Raw genomic sequence first — 19,592 nt, 5'->3', positions numbered from 1 at the left:
TATTAAAAAAAACCAATTATTATGACAATAAGGATGTTCAAGATACAAACTGAGAAAAGAATGATTCCACCACATCAAAGTCTCAAAGGAAAAACTCAGGTAGGATACAAGCTCAGCTGGAATTTCTAGAAGACATAATGCAAAAGTTTTTTTTAAAGGTAAAAATGAGGGTTTTTTAATAAATGAAGTGAGACTATTAGAGGGAAAAATGGAAAACAAATAAAGGCTATGGAAGAAAGAATTAGAAAATTAATAGCTTAGGAAAAGAGGCATACAACTTTGCCCTAGCAGTGATAGAAGTTGATAGAAGAAGATAGAAGTGATTCTATGAGAAAAAAAAATAAGAAATATTAAAACAAAATCCTAGGGACTGAAAAAAATGGAATATGCAAAGCATCTCATAGAAAAAAACAATAGATTGGAAAAAAGATCCAGGAAATGTAATTTAAGAAACATTGGACTTCCTAAAAGCCATGACAAAAAAAAAAAAAAAAAAAACAGACTTTACAAGAAATCTTGAAAACTACCTATATCTCTTAGAACCAGAGGGCAAAGTCAAAATAGAATTCACTGATTACCTCCTGAAAGAAATCCCGAAATAAAAAACTCCAGGACCTTTCAGTTCTAAGAAAAAACAATAAAAGCAACCAGAAAGAAAGAACTTGAAAATCAAGAAGTCATAGTCAGTATTATATACAATTTAATAGCCACCACTATAAAGGAGCAGAGAGCCTGGAATATAATACTCCAAAAGGCAAAGTATAATAGCTAAAAATAACTTATCCAACAAAATAGTAATATTGCTACAAGGGGAAAATGAGTCTTTGATGAAACTGAAGGCTTCCAAGCATTCCTGAGGAAAACACTAGGGCTACTTTGAAATTCAAACTCCTGTTCATCACTGAACAACTAAACAACTAAAGAATGAACTGCTTAGTTTCTATTATGGGAGCTGATGCACGTATCCCCTTTAAAAAGTATCATCATTAGATATCATAGAGGGAGTCTAATTAGACAGAACACTGAGACTGGCTCTATTATGTCTTGCTGATCTTAAAAGAATGAAAAGAAGAAAAGAGGACAACTATGGGAGGGAAAGGTAAAGGGAGATTAGAGAAAATTATTTCACATACTAGGGATGTGTAAGTAGAAATCTATACCAAAAAAAAAAAAAAATACAAAGGGGTGTAGGAAATAGCTAACATTTGAATTTCATTCATGTAAATTGGTCAGAGGAATAAAAAAAGACACATTCACATTTTATTTAACAGGGAAACTGGAAAGAAAGAGCATTAATTGGAAATAGGGAATTTCTTTAATTTTACTATTTGTAATAGAACTTTTTTTCTCAACTGAAGGGTAATATAAAGGTGAGCAGGTAGATTTTTGATAATTAAAAAATTTTAATTTAAAAATGTACACAATGGATTAACATTCTGGGGAGGAGGAAATCCATTAGACTATTGATCTATAGTTTATGGATTCTTTTATCTTTTCTTTTTTTCTTTTGATAATTAGAACAATATTTGCCTTTGTCCAATCTTATGGTCCTTCTCTATGTTCTTTGAAATAGTAATATTTGAAAGAATATTCAAATTCTTTCAATTCAAATTTCAGTTGAATATCAGTACCACAGGAATCATAATCGCCACTTTTTTCAGGAACCAAAATGTTATTTAATTGGGCCAATTGATTTGACTTCATTAAAGGCAACCAAGCTTTCTATATATTTATTTATTTATTTTGAATATCAACTCCTTCTTAGTGGTTATTGTTCTGTCGTTTCCAAGTCAGAGACAGAGGCGGGGGGAGGGGGGGGGACAAGGGAAAGAGGAGTAGAGGAAGGAAGGGAGGGAGAAAGGGAAGGAAGGAGGCAGAGGGGAAGAAGGGAGGGAGGGAAGAGAGAGGAAGAAAGGAGAGGGAAAGAGGGAGAGATAGAGTGCACAGGAACCTGAGCTCCACTAATTGAATGAAATGAATGCTTGAAAAGCATCTATTAAGCATTTACTATATCAAAGCATTGAATACAAATATAAAATTGAGATAGTTCCTACCCACACAGAGCTTAAATTTAATGATAGAAACAATACTTATAGGGAAGATGTCTGGAGAATAAATAACATTTATTTAGTACTTACTATGTGCCAGCCAATGTGCCCTCAGAGGGAGGTACTATTGTTATACTTATTTAATAGATGAGGAAACTGAAGCAGAAATTAAGTGACTTGCCCAAGATCACCCATCTAGTAAGTGTTTAAAGCTGGTTTTGAACTCAGGTCTTCTTGATTCCAGGAACCCTCTATCCACTGTACCACCTAGCAGCCCCTGGACAACTGGAATCCCCCAATATTATTTCATCATACTTTTTGTTTTCCCAAATTCCTCATCTTTTTCCTTTTTCTGTCCTGATAGTTTATAGTATATGTCAATGAGAAAATCAATACTATTTCTTTCTCCATTGACCTTTACTCAAATATTCTTTATCATTTCCCCATTCTGGTTCCTGGATTATTTTGAATAAGGTCCATCCAGAGCAGCTTAGTCCTGTATTTCACCCCACTAATTCTCTATCTATGAAGTCACATTTACCACTTTGTGTTGTGCCCTTAGATTCCTTTTGTTAATATAGAATTTGAGACCAAGGATTTGATCATTGTCTCCTTTCCAGAATTTTCTCTCTCCTTAATTTTGGATTATATCAATTACTCTATTTCTGTGTGTACTTGTAGCACAGTGAGTCATGGAATTTTGGAGACTTTTTAAAGCCAATTATACCACTTATCTCAGTTATGGTTCAGCATGTCGAACAACAGATCACCCAGAGTCTAAAGGTTCAAATAAAGAAGTCTTTTCCTAAAAACATATTCCCATACCATCAGCTAAAAGCAGTCCTCAAGGCAATTAAAAATTCAGAAAGTTAAAATCAGATAAAAGTCCCAAGGTAAGGAGGTTAAAAGCAGTTAACAAGGAGGCTCCCTATAGCTCTCTTCAAAGTCCCTCAAATTGCAGTCATATCCTTGGTGTCCAAAGGGTGTAGACTAGGATCCCAGATCAATCAGCCTAGTGCAAATTTAACCCAAACTGTTTCAGGTCTGAGATCTATCCAATTGGAAAAATATCAAGTGCTCTTGGGTAGGTTAAGCGAATATGATAAAAATGACAACACTATCTAAATCAATCTATTTATTAAGTGCTATACCAAACTCCCAAGAAACTATTTTACAGACCTAGAAAAAGTAATAACAAAATTCATCTGGAAGAACAAAAGGTCAAGAATTTCAAGGGAATTGATGGGAAAAAAATGCAAATGAAGGTGGCCTAGCTGTACCAGATCTAAAACTATATTATAAAGCAGTGGTCATCAACACCAATTGGTACTGGCTAAGAAATAGAGGAGATGATCAGTGGAATAGGTTAGGTTCACAGGACAAAATAGTCAATAACTATAGCAATCTGTTTGACAAACACCAAGACCCCAGCTTTTGGGATAAGAACTCACTATTTGACAAAAACTGCTGGGAAAATTGGAAACCAGTGTGGCAGAAACTAGGTATGGATCCATACCTAACACTTTATACCAAGATAAGGTCAAAATGAGTTCATGATTTAGATATAAAGAGTGATATAAGCAAATTAGAAAAACAGAGGATAGTTTACCTCTCACATATGTGGAGGAGGAAGGAATCTGTGACCAAAGAACTAGATATCATTATTGATTACAAAATAGATAATTTTGATTATATTAAGTTAAAAAGTTTTTATACAAACAAAACTAATTCGGACAAGATTAGAAGGAAAGCAAAAAACTGGGAAGACATTTTTACATTCAAGGGTTCTGATAAAGGCCTTGTTTCTAAAATATATAAAGAATTGATTCAAATTTATAAGAATTCAAGCTATTCTCCAATTGATAGTCAAAGGATATGAACAGACAATTTTCAGATGAACAAATTGAAACCATCTCTAGTCATATGAAAAGATGCTCCAAATCACTATTGATCAAAGAAATGCAAATTAAGGCAACTCTGAGGTACCACTATACACCTTTCAGATTGGCTAAGATGACAGGAAAAGATAATGACAAATGTTGGAGATATGGGAAAACTGGGACACTGATACATTGTTGGTGGAGCTGTGAACGAATCCAACCATTCTGGAGAGCAATTTGGAACAATGCTCAAAAAGTTATCTAACTGTGCATATCTTGATCCAGCAATGTTTCTACTGGGCTTATACCCCAAAAAGATATTAAAGACGGTAAAGAGACCTGTATGTGCACGAATGTTTGTGGCAGCCCTGTTTGTAGTGGCAAGAAACTGGAAACTGAGTGGATGCCCATCAGCTTGGGAATGACTGAACAAGTTATGGTATATGAATGTTATGGAATATTATTGTTCTGTAAGAAACAACCAGCAGGATGAATAGAAAGGCCTGGTTCATTATATGAACTAATGCTGAGTGACATGAGCAGAACCAGGAGATCATTATACACTTCAAAAATGATACTATATGATGATCAATTCTGATGGATGTGGCTCTCTTCAACAATGAATTGAACCAAATCAGTTCAATTTATTCAATAATGAAGAGAACCAGATACACCCATCAAAAGAGCCATGGGAAATGAGTGTGAACCATAAATAGCATTTCCACTCTTTCTGTTTTTATCTGTTTGCATTTTTGATTTCCTTCTCAGGTTATTTTTACCTTATTTCTAAGTCTGATTTTTCTTATGCAGCAAAATAACTGTGTGGATAGGTATACATATATTGTGTTTTAACATATACTTTAACATATTTAACATGTATTCGTCTACCTGCCATCTGGGGAGAGGGTGGGGGGAAAGAGGGGAAAAATTGGAACAGAAGGTTTTGCAAGGGTCAATGCTGAAAAATTACCCATGCATATATTTTGTAAATAAAAAGCTATTTAAAAAAAAAAAAAACATCAGCAGAATAATATTAGAGAGGCCTAGAGAGACTTACAAGAACTGATGCTAAGTGAAATGAGCAGAACTAGATCATTGTACATGGCAACAAGATTATACGCTGAGCAACAATGAAACAATTCAGGCCAATTATCTTGTGATGAAGAAACCCATCTACATCCAGAGATAGGACTATGGGAACTGAGTGTGGACCCCAATATAGCATTTTCACACTTTTTGTTGTTGTTTACGTGCATTTTATTTCCTTTCTCATTTTTTTTTTCTTTTTGATCTGATTTTTCTTGTGCAGCAAGATAATTATATAAATGTGTATACATATGTTGGATTTAACATATATTTGTAGAATGTTTAACATATATTGGATTACTTGCCATGGAGGGAAGAGGATGAGGGGAAGGAGGGGAAAATTGGAACACTAGGTTTTGGAAGGGTCAATGTTGGAAAATTATCCCTGTATAGGTTTTGAAAATAAAAAACTTAAAAAAATGAGTTCCTGATAAGAGTTGTGAAATTTAGAGACCTGGAAGCTTTTCACAAACCCTTTCCAATTCCCTGCCAGCTATGCCGGCACAGTTTAAAAAACAAAAACAAACAAAAAGGTTGCCTTTTGTATAACCTATATCAGATTTCTTTTGGGTCTTTTGGAGGAGGGAGGGAGGGAGAGAGGGAGGGAGAAAAAAATTGGAACTCAAAAATCTTAGAAAAGTGAATGTTGAAACTATTTTTACATGTTATTGGGGAAAAATAAAATATTGAGATTTTTAAAAAATGGTTTTTTAAAACTGATAATTTAAATTAATTGATAATCATTGCGGGAAGGAGACTGGTTTTGTGTACTGAATTATAGTTCTAGAAAACCAACCCCAACTATTCAAGATAGAAGAGAAATAGCTGACATTTTCTGAGAACCTATCCTGTTGCTGAAAGGGGGGCTGGAAGAGAAACTTCAGTTTATCCACGTCAAGATTACTGACATTTCTGTAGTTTTAAAGATTTCAAAGAGTTTTACACACATTTTCTCACATAAGCCTCAAAACACTGTGTCACGTGTTATTATGCCCATTTTACAGATAAGTAAACTGAGGCCGAGAGAGGTTCTGATTTGCCCAAGGAGCACAAGGTCAATGTCCCGTTTCCTCAAGGTTTAGGGAGTTTTTAGACACTTCTTTCCACCCCTGGGCTTTGGGATCCGGATGGGGCTGCTGAGTGCACAGGGTTCGGAAAGAAACGAGAGGAGACGAGGTTCTCAAGTGCCGAGTCTTCCATTGCCGAGCGGTGTGCGTCCTCATCCCTGTACTTTCCCCAGCCGGGCTCCGGTTTCCCCTGCAATAACATGGGGATAGTGGGAGGAGTCCAGGGCACTTCTGGCTGAAGCCTCCAGTTCGGCAGTCAGCCAGGGCTTCCCACCTCCAGGCTGCTCTACGCACCTCGGGTACACTACGTGAGGGGGGGAGGGGGAAAGGTGGATCCTCCTTACGCGCGCTCTGTTCTCTTTGGCTGACCCAGGACCCACCCCCATAGGCTGCTGCCAAATCCCAGGACATCGGAGGCACAAAGAGGAGGTCTCGGGACCGGAAGGGGAAGGTGTTCCTATTGACTAAGACGTGTGTCTCTTTAAGGTCGCCTCTATGTCGCGAGTCTCCCGGGTTTTTGACGCAAGCATAGCGGCGGCGGTTCTCGTTGCTAAGGAAGTGATGTTTTGGCGAGAGGGGCGGGCCCGCCGAACGCTCGGGTCCAGCCCCCCGGAAGCGGAAGGGGAGGGCCGGGGCCAGGCCGGAGCGAGCGGGGGCCGGGCCGGAGGCGCCGCAGCCGCAGGGAAACCGAGCGAGGCGGGATCGGTCTGGCGCCAAGATGGTGGATTACAGCGTGTGGGACCACATCGAGGTGTCGGACGATGAAGATGAGACGCATCCCAACATCGATACGGCCAGCCTGTTCCGCTGGCGGCACCAGGTGCGTGGGGGGCCGGACCTTACTCCAGGACCTTCCACCTCCGGCTCCGAGATCCGGACTCGCCCTTAGTCTGCCCCCCTTGCCCTCTCTCTCTCCCCTTTACCTGCATACCCGGCCGGACCCAAGATCCCTCCTCCTCGACCTCGTATCCCGAAATCCTCGCGCCCCCTTTCCTCTGACCCGAGATCCCGGCCTCCCCAGGAGCGGAGCTGGCGGGGGGGCATCCTTCCCGTGCAGCCCCGAGTTGTAGCTCCCGCTCCCCCAACTCCCAGTCCGAGGTCCGGCCTCCCCCTCACTGGAATCCAGCCTGTTTAATATAAGGCCACCTAAGTGCATGGTGGCGGCGTGAGGGCAAAGGGAAGATCGGGGGGTCCCCCGAGCTGATGCCCCAAATTCGGAAGTCTTCCCCTCAAATCTCACCCCCTTAAACTGATGGCAGTGACCCCGTTCCTGAAGAGCTCCCTCTCGGGAACTTTTCCTTAGCCTCCCGCCACACTTTCCCAGCGGGTTTATATCAGCCCCGAAATCTTCTCCTCCCACCAGGAGGAAGAGGGTAGGCTTCTGGGAGGTGGCAGGGTGTCCAAAGGCACCTCCCAGCCAGGCCCAGAAATTTCCATTCCTGGTGGAAATCCCTGTGGGATTTTCCTGTTACTCACTTCCTTAGCCTGGCTCTACTGTGAAATCTAGTGCTAGCATTTCTGTGGAAAGCCCAGGGTTTGAAATTCAGCTTTGCTGTTTGCTACCCCTGTGACCTAATCACTTTAAGGATGGGGTTCAGTTTGTAATAGAGGGACTTGGACTAGATCTGTAATTTACTTTCTAGGTCTAAATCCAATGAGCTTTTCTGGTTACATTCCCCACCCCCCTCTCTCTGAGATGGCTTCACTTTGATACCTTTTCCTATCAAGATATCCCTCCATGACTTCACTTCACTGCTAGGGGCCACTTGGTACCTTTTTGAGGGAGTATGTTCCCTGATTACTGCTCATAACTCCTCAGGTGACAATATGGGACCAATAGAATGTACATTTTAGTATAATACAAAGTCCTTCAAGACTGACATTTATCTTGTATGTGAATCCTCATCATCTAGAACAGGAGTTTGCATTAATAAGTGCTTGTTGGATTGGACCTGGATGTTTGGGGGCTACACAACCCAGACCAGAATCTCCTGACCAAGTTCTAAACCTGTAGTATGATGGTGTGAGGGGAAGCCAGCTCCAAGCTACTGCTTCCGCTGACTATCCATGTATAATGTATTTATTCACATCTCTTTATTTAACTCAGCAGGGGTAAGGATTTGTTGTCTGTGGGCCCATGGGACAAAGAGTAATCTGCCAAACTAGCCAGGAGCACTTGTTTCTTTGGATCCCCACAGCAGAAGAAAACCTCTACCAAGCAAAAATAAGTGGGGTGGGGCTGACTTGGGAGGTAGGGTAAACCCTGTAATAAAAACACATGACAAAATGGGAAAAGCACTTAACTTTAAATCAAGACAATTAGATCTGGCTTCTAGTTCTGAAATTTCCTAATTATCAAACCCTGTGCAAATCACTTCTCACTATTTCTATAATCCAGAAGAAAGTCATGGGTAAAAATTAAGTTATTATTAATGTTTTTATAATTATATTTTTAGACGATAGAGGATTAAAATTCTTTCAGCCCCAGGACCTCTATGCTACCTGCCCAGCTTTCCAATTCCAACCCCCCTCCAGGACTTGTTCTGTATCCTACTTTCTTCCAAAGTGCTCTTTTCTCTCTGCAGGCACGAGTGGAACGCATGGAGCAGTTTCAGAAAGAGAAGGAGGAACTAGACAAAGGATGCAGGGAGTGTAAGCGCAAGGTGGCCGAATGTCAGCGGAAACTGAAGGAGCTGGAGGTGGCTGAGCCCAAAGGTGGCCAAGCAGAGGTGCAGCGACTTCAGGCAGAAGCCCAGCAGCTGCGGAAGGAAGAGAAGAGCTGGGAGCAGAAGCTTGATGAACTGCGCAAGAAGGAGAAAAACATGCCATGGAATGTAGACACGCTGAGCAAGGATGGTTTCAGCAAAGTGAGTCCGGGATCCAATGTGTGGGGCAGAATTTAGCTCCAGGGCTGCCCCATGGAGCTGGTGAGGGAGATCCTTGGAGATGAGGACACTGAGCAAAGATTCATGACCTGGGGCTTCTTGGAGGAAGTTGGTGTTGGAATCCATAAGCAGCAAAAGTAGCCCTGGGACTGAATGGCTCAAGTAGATGAACATCCAGTCATCTCAAGGAGCATTAAGCCTTCCAGTTATCTTTTAGTCAATTTCCTTATGAATAAGCCAGCCTCTTCTCTTGACCTGCTACTCCATCTTCCTTTTCTTGCTATGGAAGGAGCAGGTAAAGGGGCTGAGCCTTAGCATAGGGAAGATTTGGTTCATTGGTTTCTTCTCCTCACTTTCCCATTACAGAGTGTGTTCAATATTAAGCCAGACAAGGAGGAGGATTCTGAGGAGCAGAAAGAACAGAAGCACAAGACCTTTGTAGAGAAATATGAGAAGCAGATTAAGCATTTTGGTAAGACCCAGTTATTTAGTGGGATCTCCCAACCTGGGGAAAATAGATTCTGCCCTAACAGACCCTACCCTTGGACCATTAATGGGGAATGGTCCCTTGGAGAATTTCTATCTGGGTGGGAAGACTGATAAAGGCACCAGTTGCCAGGAACCATGACCTTGAAGATATAGTTAGACCCAAAGCACTGTAGGCTATGAAATGTTTTTTAGTCTCAATTCCTTCCCCTGTAAATAATAGGATTAGACTAGATGATTTCTAAGGCCTCTTCAGCTCTAACAATCAGTTTTCTGATTTCTTGCTTTCTTGAGAGCAAAAAATATGGAATATTGGGGTACCTGAGTAGCTTTTTTTCCTTTCTCTGCCTCTCCCAGCATGTTAATGTGCTGAGATCAAAAGGGAAGAGATATTCTATCTGTTCCCCAAATTGATGGTGGAAAGTATTCTGAATACTTCTAGTCCCTCCAGTCACTCAAACCAATTAATTGTATATAAGATATTTCTGCTTGCCCGTAATGCATCTGTGCTGTGCTATGGAGAATAGTGAAAGATAAAAAATACTACCTCTAGCTTTTTAAAGATTTTGATCTCATTGGACCCCCAAAAAAACTGGCAAGATATTTATACAAAATGAAATAAAATTGATGTCTTCAAAACAGTGGCTGTGTTGAAATGTGAGGATAAGATGTGAGTTTTTCTGAAGTGTTTGCCATGGTTCCTGGCACGTGTGAAAAAATGAATTAAAGAAAAAGCGTGTTTTAGTGGAGGGGGGAAGAGATGTAAATGTGTGGGCTAAGTGCCTCGAAGTCCCTGTCAGTGCCATGCATTCTGACAGGCATGCTTCGGCGCTGGGATGATAGCCAGAAGTACCTTTCCGAAAACCCACACCTGGTCTGTGAGGAGACTGCCAACTACCTGGTCATCTGGTGCATTGACCTGGAAGTAGAGGAGGTAAGGGAAGCTGGGGAAGGGAGCAGCTACAAGCATAGACCCATACTGTGTAGAGCAAGTTGGTCTGGGGAGGTCGAAAGTTCTTTGCTCTTCAGAGGTCTGTGATATGCATGTACAACGTCACATGATAAACACTCTTCTATAGAATTGTAAAAGAAGAGTTTAAGGAATACCAGTTGCTGTTCCAGAGGGCATGGAAGGGGTGGGCCGGCCGGGTGAGAGGCTTTTGTTCCTATGCCCACTTGAGCCTTTCTCCTCTTTAGAAATGTGCCCTCATGGAGCAAGTGGCTCATCAGACAATTGTTATGCAATTCATTCTGGAGTTGGCCAAGAGCCTAAAAGTGGATCCCCGAGCCTGCTTCAGGCAGTTCTTCACAAAAATCAAGGTGAGTCTTGTGGTCTGGTTCTGAGGACTAGGGACTTAACTCTGTGGGCCTGCAGGACTGGCTCCAGCCTGAGCATTACAGGGCATCCTCTGGGCCTAGCCAAAGGCTCTAAGGAACCTCGTGCTCCCATTCATCTCAGCAAAAGAATGGTTCCTTATCTTTTTTTTTTCCCTTACAGACAGCCGACCAACAGTACATGGAAGGCTTCACAGATGAGCTGGAGTCCTTCAAGGAGCGAGTGAGAGGGCGTGCCAAAGTGCGGATTGAGAAGGCCATGAAGGAGTACGAGGAGGAAGAGCGGAAGAAGCGGCTGGGCCCTGGGGGCCTGGACCCAGTTGAGGTCTATGAGGCACTGCCTGTGGTATGTGCTTTCAGCTGGAGCTGCTTTTCTGTGCTGGGCCCTGGGAAGATGGCTTACCTTGGGGCTGTTTGAGCCCAGAGAATTCCCCAGGACCCCATTCAGAGAGGGCCATCGGCCCAGAAAGAACCCCTGCTCTCCCCTTGATTCTGAGCTTTTCCTCTTAGGGAGTGCTATTGTTTAGTCACTGAACCTTTTTAAGCTGTCTTCCTCTGTTTTGGACAACTCTCCTCTTACCCATCCTGTGCTTACTTAGGAGCTCCAGAAATGCTTTGACATCAAGGATGTACAGATGCTCCAAGATACCATCAGCAAAATGGACCCTGCGGTGAGTGTCCAGTAGGGGGAGCCCGAAATAAAACCCTAGTCTTGCCACAGCCATTGTCACCAGCTTCCTTAAGCACTTGGGGTGTGGTGCCAGGTTGTTAGTGCTTTTAGTTTCCTTTCTTTGTCCCTGCTTTTTATCTCCTCCTGGCCTCCGTGTCTTCTTGGCGGAAGATCCTCCTGGCCACTGGGTGGTTGACTTGTTCTCCCACCCTGGCAGGCACTAGCATCAGAGACAATACCCCCTTTTCCCCTTCCCTCCCCTCTCCCCCCCCCCAACCTTTATGGAAAGTTAGCTAGGCCTCTGCCTTTTCCTAGTCCCCCGGGCCAGGAAGCTTGGAGTTTCAGCTGTCTCAGCCAAGGGGAGCAAAGTGTGCTGGCCCTCAGGGCCAGCAGGCGGCCTCTTCAAGAGTGCTTGAGAGTCACAGGTTCATTGATGGGCTCCTTGGGCAAAGCTGGAGGTTTGGGAAATCCAGGGACCAGAGAAAGCATCTTCACCTGTGCTGGTGTACCCTCTTGTTCCAGGAAGCAAAATATCACATGCAACGTTGCATTGACTCGGGCCTCTGGGTCCCCAATGCAAAGGCAGCCGGAGGACAGGAGAAAGGCGATGACGACTCCCCAGCTTCAGACCTTGTGGGTGAGGCCAGGAAGGGCAGGGTCGAAGAAGAAGAGAAAGGGAACGTCTGATCTGGCCCCTGCTGGAAACTTTATACCAGACTCTCTTTTAAGACGACAAAACCAACAAATATATGAATATATAAAATCTGTGAGCTTCTGAGTCTCCTGCTCGCTTTCCACACCAAATCCCTAGTGCTGGCATTTCCTCCCCAACACCCTTTCCCTCCCAGCTCTGATCCAGATATCTGCTTTGAGTGTGAAGGGGCTTCCAAATGGCTCTGTGTGCCACCACTACTGCCCCCTCCCCCTCCGTCTTCTTCCCTGTGCCCAGTAGGAGTGGGAGCTGGTGCTGGGACTTGGGGGGAGGAGCTTGGTTGGGACTTAGAGCTGACTAGGGTCGTAGGCATGGCTCTGGGCACTGTAATTAACCCGTTAGTGTGCTGTTGTGTCTATTTTTGAGGTGAGGGTAACTGGCAAACATCTTCAAATAAAAGATTTTGAGGAGTTGTGACCAGGGTTGACTTCTTCTCATAACATTGTGGGTGTCATTTGCCTGGCTTCCCTTGTACCCTTTCAAGTTGGCTTTTAACCAGACTCAACCAGAGGGATATTCTGTCTTTATGGACAAATGGGTTCCTTCTTTATTCTCTTACTTTTAGCTTGTTACAGATAGATATGGGGAAACATCTGTCGTCTTGTGACCCTTCTGTTCCTGGGCATGAGGACAAGTAGACATATTTAGCTTTCCTTTACCCCCAAATAGGAAAAAGTACACCATAAAACACCCTCAAGAAGGGACAGGGTTGGGGGAAAGAAAGAAACTAGCAAGGAAAACCTTGTGATAAGATGATCAAGAAACTGAAGAAATGAGGGAAAAAAGGTCCTAATACAATATAGGAATGCTATAAGGCAAGAGAAAGAAATTTCCGTTTCATGTAGGTATTAATAAATAGTACAGTGACAATTAGATTACGTGAAAAAATGAAGCAACCATGAGAACCCCTGGAATGAAAGAGAACCCCAAATGGAGAAGGGCCTTAAGGGATTTGAAAAGATTTCATAGTTAATAGCAGAAGCTGAAAGTTCAAGCATAGGGTACTCTGAAAACACAAAAATACAAAAGTGCATCAATATAGAAGAAGATGGAAAAAATGAAATTAGAAGAAAATCCAAAGTTGCCACAAAATAAAGTAACAGACCTTGAAAACAGATCTGATCTAATCTGAGACTTAACTGATCTTCCAGGAAAAAAAAGGTGAAATGAAGAATGAATCATTTATTAAATGACTTCTATGTGCAATCATGATTCTAAGTGTTGAGGATATAATGAAAGACCAAAGATATTCCCTGTTCTTGGAGAGTTTACCATCTAATGGAGAAGACGTACAAACAAGGCTGTACAGATAAGATAAAAGGAGGTAAATGGGAAAACAATAGGGAAGTCATCATAATGAAGACGAGGAAAAAATAATTTTTATAAAGGTGGAATCTTAGCTGGGATGTGAAGGAAGTTAGAAGATGGGGATGAGGAAAGTTCCAGCCTGGAGAACAGCCACCAGAAATTCCTAGTTAGAAGATCGCTTTCCTAGAAATCAACAGCAAGGAGGCCAGTCTCTGGATTGCAGAGGTGTGTGTGTGAGTTTAGGGGATAAAGTGTGCAAAGCAGGTGAATGTTAAAGGGCTTTGAATGCCAGAGGAGTCTGTATTTGATCCTACAGGGCATGGCCCCTGAGGTTTTGTTAAAGTGGAGGAGTAACAGTCTTACTGTTTAGGGAGATTACATTGGCAATGGAGTGGATTAGATCAGGAAGACACTGGTGGAGACCACTCAGCAGAGGCTATTGTAGTAATCCAGACTGAGCCAATGAAGGCCTGCCCTAAGGTACTGGAAGTATTAGAGGAGCGTGTCAGAGCATAGAAGTGCTCTTGTACTAGAGAGGAGTTCCGGGCCTGGAATGCCTGAGTTCCAACCGGCTTCAGACAAGCACTAGCCAGGTGACCCCTCTCAAATCACTTCACCTGTTTGTCTCAAGTTTCCTTATCTGTAAAATGAGCTGGAGAAGGAAGGGACAAACCTCATTTATATCTTTGTCAAGAAAATCCGAAATGGGGTCACAAAGTGGTGCCTATCATTAAAATGTTACAACATTACAGAGGTAAAGTCTACAGATTTTATCAAGAGATGGGACATGGGGAGGAGTGAGTCTGGAGAGAATCAAAACTGTCAAAGTTCACAACCTAGGCAACTAGGAGGGTGATAGTAATAAGGAAGTTAAGAAGGAGGGAGGATTTGGGGGGAAAAATGAATTCAGTTTTGAAAAATGTTCAATTTCCTATCTATAGGACATCCACCTCAATATATCCAATAGGCAGTTGAAGATGTGGGACTGAAGGTCATCGGATAGGTTAGGGTTGGTTAAGTAGATTTGAGAATCATCAGTATAAAGATGATAATTGAATCCATGGGAGTGAAATCATAAGAAAAGTGGTTTCAGGACAAATCTGGGAGAAAAAAAATCATATAAAACTCTTGTCTTTTTTTAATTAGAGTTTTTTTATTTACAGAACATAATACATGGATAATTTTTCAACATTGACCCTTGCAAAACTTTCTATTCCAAATTTTCTCCTCTTTCTCCCAACTCCCTCCCCTAGATAGCTAGTCCAATACATGTTAAATATGTAAAAATATATGTTAAATCCAATATATGTATACATATTTATACAGTTATCTTGCTACACAAGAAAAGTCAGATCTAGAAAAGAAAAAACCTGAGAAGGAAAACAAAATGCAAGCAAACATCAATAGAAAGCATGAAAATGCTATGTTCCCACACTCAGTTCCCACAATTCTCTCTCTGGGTGTAGATGGCTCTCTTCATTACTGGACAATTGGAACTGGTTTGGATCATCTCATTATAAAGAGCCGCATCCATCAGAATTGATTCTCATATAGTGTTGTTGTTGCCGTGTATAATGATCTCCTGGTTCTGCTCATTTCACTTAGCATCACTTCATGTAAGTCTCTCCAAGTCTCTCTGAAATCATCCTGCTTTCTTACAAAACAATAGTATTCCATAACATTCGTGTGCCACAATTTGTTCTCCAATTGATGGGCATCCACTCAGCTTCCAGTTTCTTGCCACTACATAAAGGGCTGCCACAAATATTTTTGCACATGTGGGTCCCTTTCCCTCCTTTAAGATCTCTTTGGGATATAAGCCCAATGGAAACACTGCTGGATCAAAGGATAGGCACAAAAACTCTGTCTTGAAGGAAAGAGGGAAGAGAAGGAAAAAATATAAATTAAGAATTCATAAGCTCTCATCAGGGAATAATCTCAAGAGTTAGTTTACCTTAATTATCACCAAAATCCAGAGCTTCAAATAAAAAAAAAATTGACAAATAACTAAGAGAAGACAATTGACATATCTAAAAACTCCAGCTGCAATCATTTAAGTCCTCTTAAGAATAAAAAATGAAAGAAAAAGCTGGAATATGAAGTGTAAAAAAGAGCAAAGCTTGTTCTCAGAATATCTGTTAATTGAACATTTTTTTAAAAGACCTTTTATAGGATGACATGTTTCAGTGATTCCTTCACAGATAACCAAATATAAGCTGGGTTTTGAGGTATAAATTCACTAAAAATAAAACTAATTATATGCAAATCCAATAGCCTGAAAGGCCTATAAAGAAATGCAGTGTTGTGTGTGTTAAGAAATAGATTGAAGTGTTTCTTGTGGCACACGAATGTTACGGAATATTATTGTTCTGTAAGAAAGCAGGATGATTTCAGAGAGACTTGGAGAGACTTACATGAAGTGATGCTAAGTGAAATGAGCAGAACCAGGAGATCATTATACACAGCAACAACAACACTATATGAGAATCAATTCTGATGGATGCGGCTCTTTATAATGAGATGATCCAAACCAGTTGCCTGTTTTTTTGGGGGGAAAGGGGGGTGAAACAAAGAGAATAATTATCATTAATCCCAGTACTCTTGTACTAAAGGATTAAAAAAAAAGGAGAAATTAGTGTTCTTTGGAATAAAGCACTACATATAGTGTTACTTCAAACTATTGCCAAGGAACTCAAACAAAAAAATGTTGGATAGGCTGTAGGGAGATTGTGATTAGATTGTTTTAAAGCAAAACAAGTATAGGCTGATCGTAAAAAAAAAAAAAAAAAAAACAGGTCGGGGGAGGGGGGTGGGATTTGACACATGGTTTAGGAAGAAAGGGGTATGTTTTGAAGGAGAAGATTGGGGACAGTCTTTCAAGCCAACAAGCTGCAATTAACTAATACTATGTTATTTGTTTGTTTTGTTTTTAACAGATTATTCAGCAGAAATTGTTAAGGGGAAAAACATTAAACAATAATATCCTTGAATTATAATGACTTTTTCCTGTGTGGACTTAGGCCAAACACTTTTGAGTGATTACAGATCTCATTTATGAGGCCTTGAAATGTTCTGGGGCTAGATGTAATCAGTACCACATCTGCAGCAAAAGGGAGCATGTGGAGGTTCTCTTTTGAGAAGCCCTCTGTGACTTGGTCTCTTTGCTCAGGATATTGTTAACGATATTGGGAAACACCTGGAGTGAGCTTGTCTCCTCTGTTTTATTTCTTGATTGTTATCAGCAATTAGCTTGAAAGTAGAATGGCAATTAGATAATTCACAGAGCTGGCCTATGAGTTTGTACATCTTGGACAGAAATAATGAGCTGGACCCAGATTTGAAGTGGAATAAGAAAGCAAGGTAGATTTTTTTTTTTTTTTTAAACTAGACCTGTAATTTCATTAGTGTAGGAAACCCAGAGAGTATCTTTTCCCTACCAATGCAAATTGTTATCTGCTCTGCAATTTAGTCATCAAGAGTTTCCTGGGACACTGAGGAGATTAGTGATTTGCCCAGTCCCACAGCCAGTATAGGTGGTCAAATTTGCCCCCATGATGGTTTCTTTACTCCACAGCCACATCTTTGGCAAATTCACAGTTTCTTTAATGATGGCCCCCACCTTTTGAAACAAAAGTGTGTGTGCTTGTATGTGTGTGTGTGTGTGTGTTGTATGGCTCACATCAGAGTTTTATTCCCCAAAGGATTCAAGTTGATCTCTCAAAAAAACAGTAAGAAAGCACTTGGTAGTCATAAGTGAGCTGCAAAATATGCAAAGGAGAAATTATATGAAAGATACATGTGAAGGAATGTCCTTAAAGGATTTGGAATTAGGGGGTGTGTGTGTGTGTGTATGTGTGTGTGTGTGTGTATGTGTGTGTGTGTGTGTGTGTGTATGCCAGATTTCTTCTGAGCTGAAGTTCCTGAGCTCTACTTCATCCCAGTTAGTAAAGAATGTCATTAGAGAGATGTATGATTGGGGAGGGGGAAAAGTGGCTTCCATTGTAAGATAAAGGGATAACCAACAGGTATCCATGAAACATCAGGAGAGATAGAAGAAAGCCCTACTGTGTTGTGTGGACCCTCTGTGACAGATATACAATGGGACATGGACAAGAATTGAACAGGATAGGCAGAAATTAATAAATTGTAATATGAATAATTATAAACTGGGGAGATTGGCCGATGATCTCAACTCAGATGCAAGCACTTGTCGGGGAAATCTCCCAGCCCTCCAGCAACATAGGGATCTTGCCTATTCCTTGTTTTAAGCAATCTAAAAGTCTTGGAGGAAGTTTCTCAAACTACTCTGAGATAAAGTGGAATGACATAATTTTCTGATGTTTTACTATTCATTTGTCTTGATTAAATATTTTGCTTTTTTTTTCACCAGTGAATGTTTGCAGGATAAGCAAATAAGGAAGCAACATGATATAGTAAATAGACCATTGGTCCTAGAATCGAGAATACCTGTGCTTAAATTTCCCCTATATTTATTAACTGTATGAGTCTGGGCAAGTCATTCTCTAGGTTTCAGTTTCCTTAACTATGAAATGGAAAGTTGGACTCAGGCTTTAGAGCTGGAAAGAACACTCTAGCATTCTAGCTCTAAATCTATGATCCTATGACTATTTAGACTTGAGTTAACTGCAGAAGTTTTTAGTTTTCTGACTGTGAGGTAATAAGCAAAAGAATAAGTCCCCACAAATTTGAACTGTAGTCCTAGATTATCCAGAGATGGTAAGATCTATGGACTACAATTAAATAAAACATTAGCAAAGACACTATAGCAAAAGAAACATTAAAAATAAAACTTTCATTATGACAAAGTTATATTTGTACCAAGAAAGCAAGAAAGTTCAACATTAGAAAATCTATTAATACATTAATTATTAATAACAAATATATTTCTTTCTGACTAAGGAAAGGTGTTGACCAGGCTCAGATGAATGTAGACTTCTTTTTGCTATGAGTGTTGGCATCTCTGGGGCTCTTGGTAGTGAATTCATTAGGAAAAAAATAATTAGCAAGCAAAGCTAAATTAATTTAACTTCCTGTAGTGTCATGGGCTTGGGCACAGTGCTTCAAAGAGGAATTACTGTCTAGCCCCATAGATAAAATAGGGACACATGTTTAAACAGTCTGTAAATGAATAACTGAATTGTGGAAAAAGCTGCATTCAGGGTAAGCTGTAGCTAGAACCACTTTCAAGCAGTTAAAAGTGTGAGTGTGTGTCTCCAGATAAAGGAGAGGGGACAGTTCAGAGGATTATGGCTGATGATCCTCCCACAGTTGGATTGTGGTCTCTCCTGGATTACAATTGGGAGAATGGCCCAGAGCCAGCCTAGCCTCCCTGGAATGTGTGTGGATTACACCTTTCACCCTTGAGAGCAGAGGAATGGCAGATGGCCAGACCCTCCTGAGTGTGACTTTCTTTTTCAGGGGGAGGCTGAGGAAAGGATTATCCCTTTAATGACTTGGGAGTGGAAGTGACTGCTTCCTTTCTGGAAAAGAAAAGGAACAGAAAGTGCTCAAAGGAAATTAGGGCGTACGAGAGCCTGGTTTCCTCTGGACTGAAGCTCCTTCCTGATCCCACTCAGCATCCATCTTCACACGACTCCAGCCTCAGAGCTTTATCCATTGGGCCACCCGGTTTTCTCACGGCTGTTAGTCCCAACGGATTAATCCCTGAAAGAAGTATTTGCTAAACTCCTATTATATGCCAGTGCTAGACAGCGGCAACAGACAAACCAAAAGGAACCGGAGAGATTTCAATCTAATGAGGGAGTCAAGACTGACATTTATAAGTAAATACAAAATATAAAAAGCAAATTTAATATAAACGGAGAAGACTCTAGCTGCAGGTGAGAGGGAGTTAAAAAGAAGAAATAGAAGCCTGAGATAAAAATCTTTGAGACCTGGAGTGCCGGGATAAGGATCAATGGGTTAGAATTGGAAAGCACTAGGGGTCCTCAAACTTTTTAAATAGGGGGCCAGTTCACCGTCCCTCAGACCGTTGGAGAGGCGGACTATAGTAAAAACAAAAACTTTGTTTTGTGGGCCTTTAAATAAAGAAACTTCATAGCCCTGGGTGAGGGGGATAATGGTCCTCAGCAGC

General features: G+C 41.2%; 1 protein-coding gene across 1 annotated transcript; it reads left to right on the top strand.

Moving 5' to 3' along the window:
• Positions 1-6,707: 6,707 nt before the first annotated feature.
• Positions 6,708-12,586, top strand: CDC37 (cell division cycle 37, HSP90 cochaperone). Its single transcript, XM_051971504.1, has 8 exons — positions 6,708-6,901; positions 8,667-8,948; positions 9,333-9,438; positions 10,271-10,386; positions 10,650-10,772; positions 10,951-11,133; positions 11,387-11,458; positions 11,980-12,586. The coding sequence occupies exons 1-8, from the start codon at positions 6,800-6,802 to the stop codon at positions 12,142-12,144; spliced, it is 1,149 nt and encodes a 382-aa protein (XP_051827464.1). The 5' UTR covers positions 6,708-6,799; the 3' UTR covers positions 12,145-12,586.
• The last annotated feature ends 7,006 nt before the right edge of the window (positions 12,587-19,592 follow it).

The sequence above is a fragment of the Antechinus flavipes genome, chromosome 1 (genome assembly GCF_016432865.1).
Source record: "Antechinus flavipes isolate AdamAnt ecotype Samford, QLD, Australia chromosome 1, AdamAnt_v2, whole genome shotgun sequence".
Lineage (NCBI taxonomy): Eukaryota > Metazoa > Chordata > Mammalia > Dasyuromorphia > Dasyuridae > Antechinus > Antechinus flavipes.
Note: the sequence above shows the minus strand (reverse complement) of the source record. Positions and strands in the feature narration are given on the sequence as shown.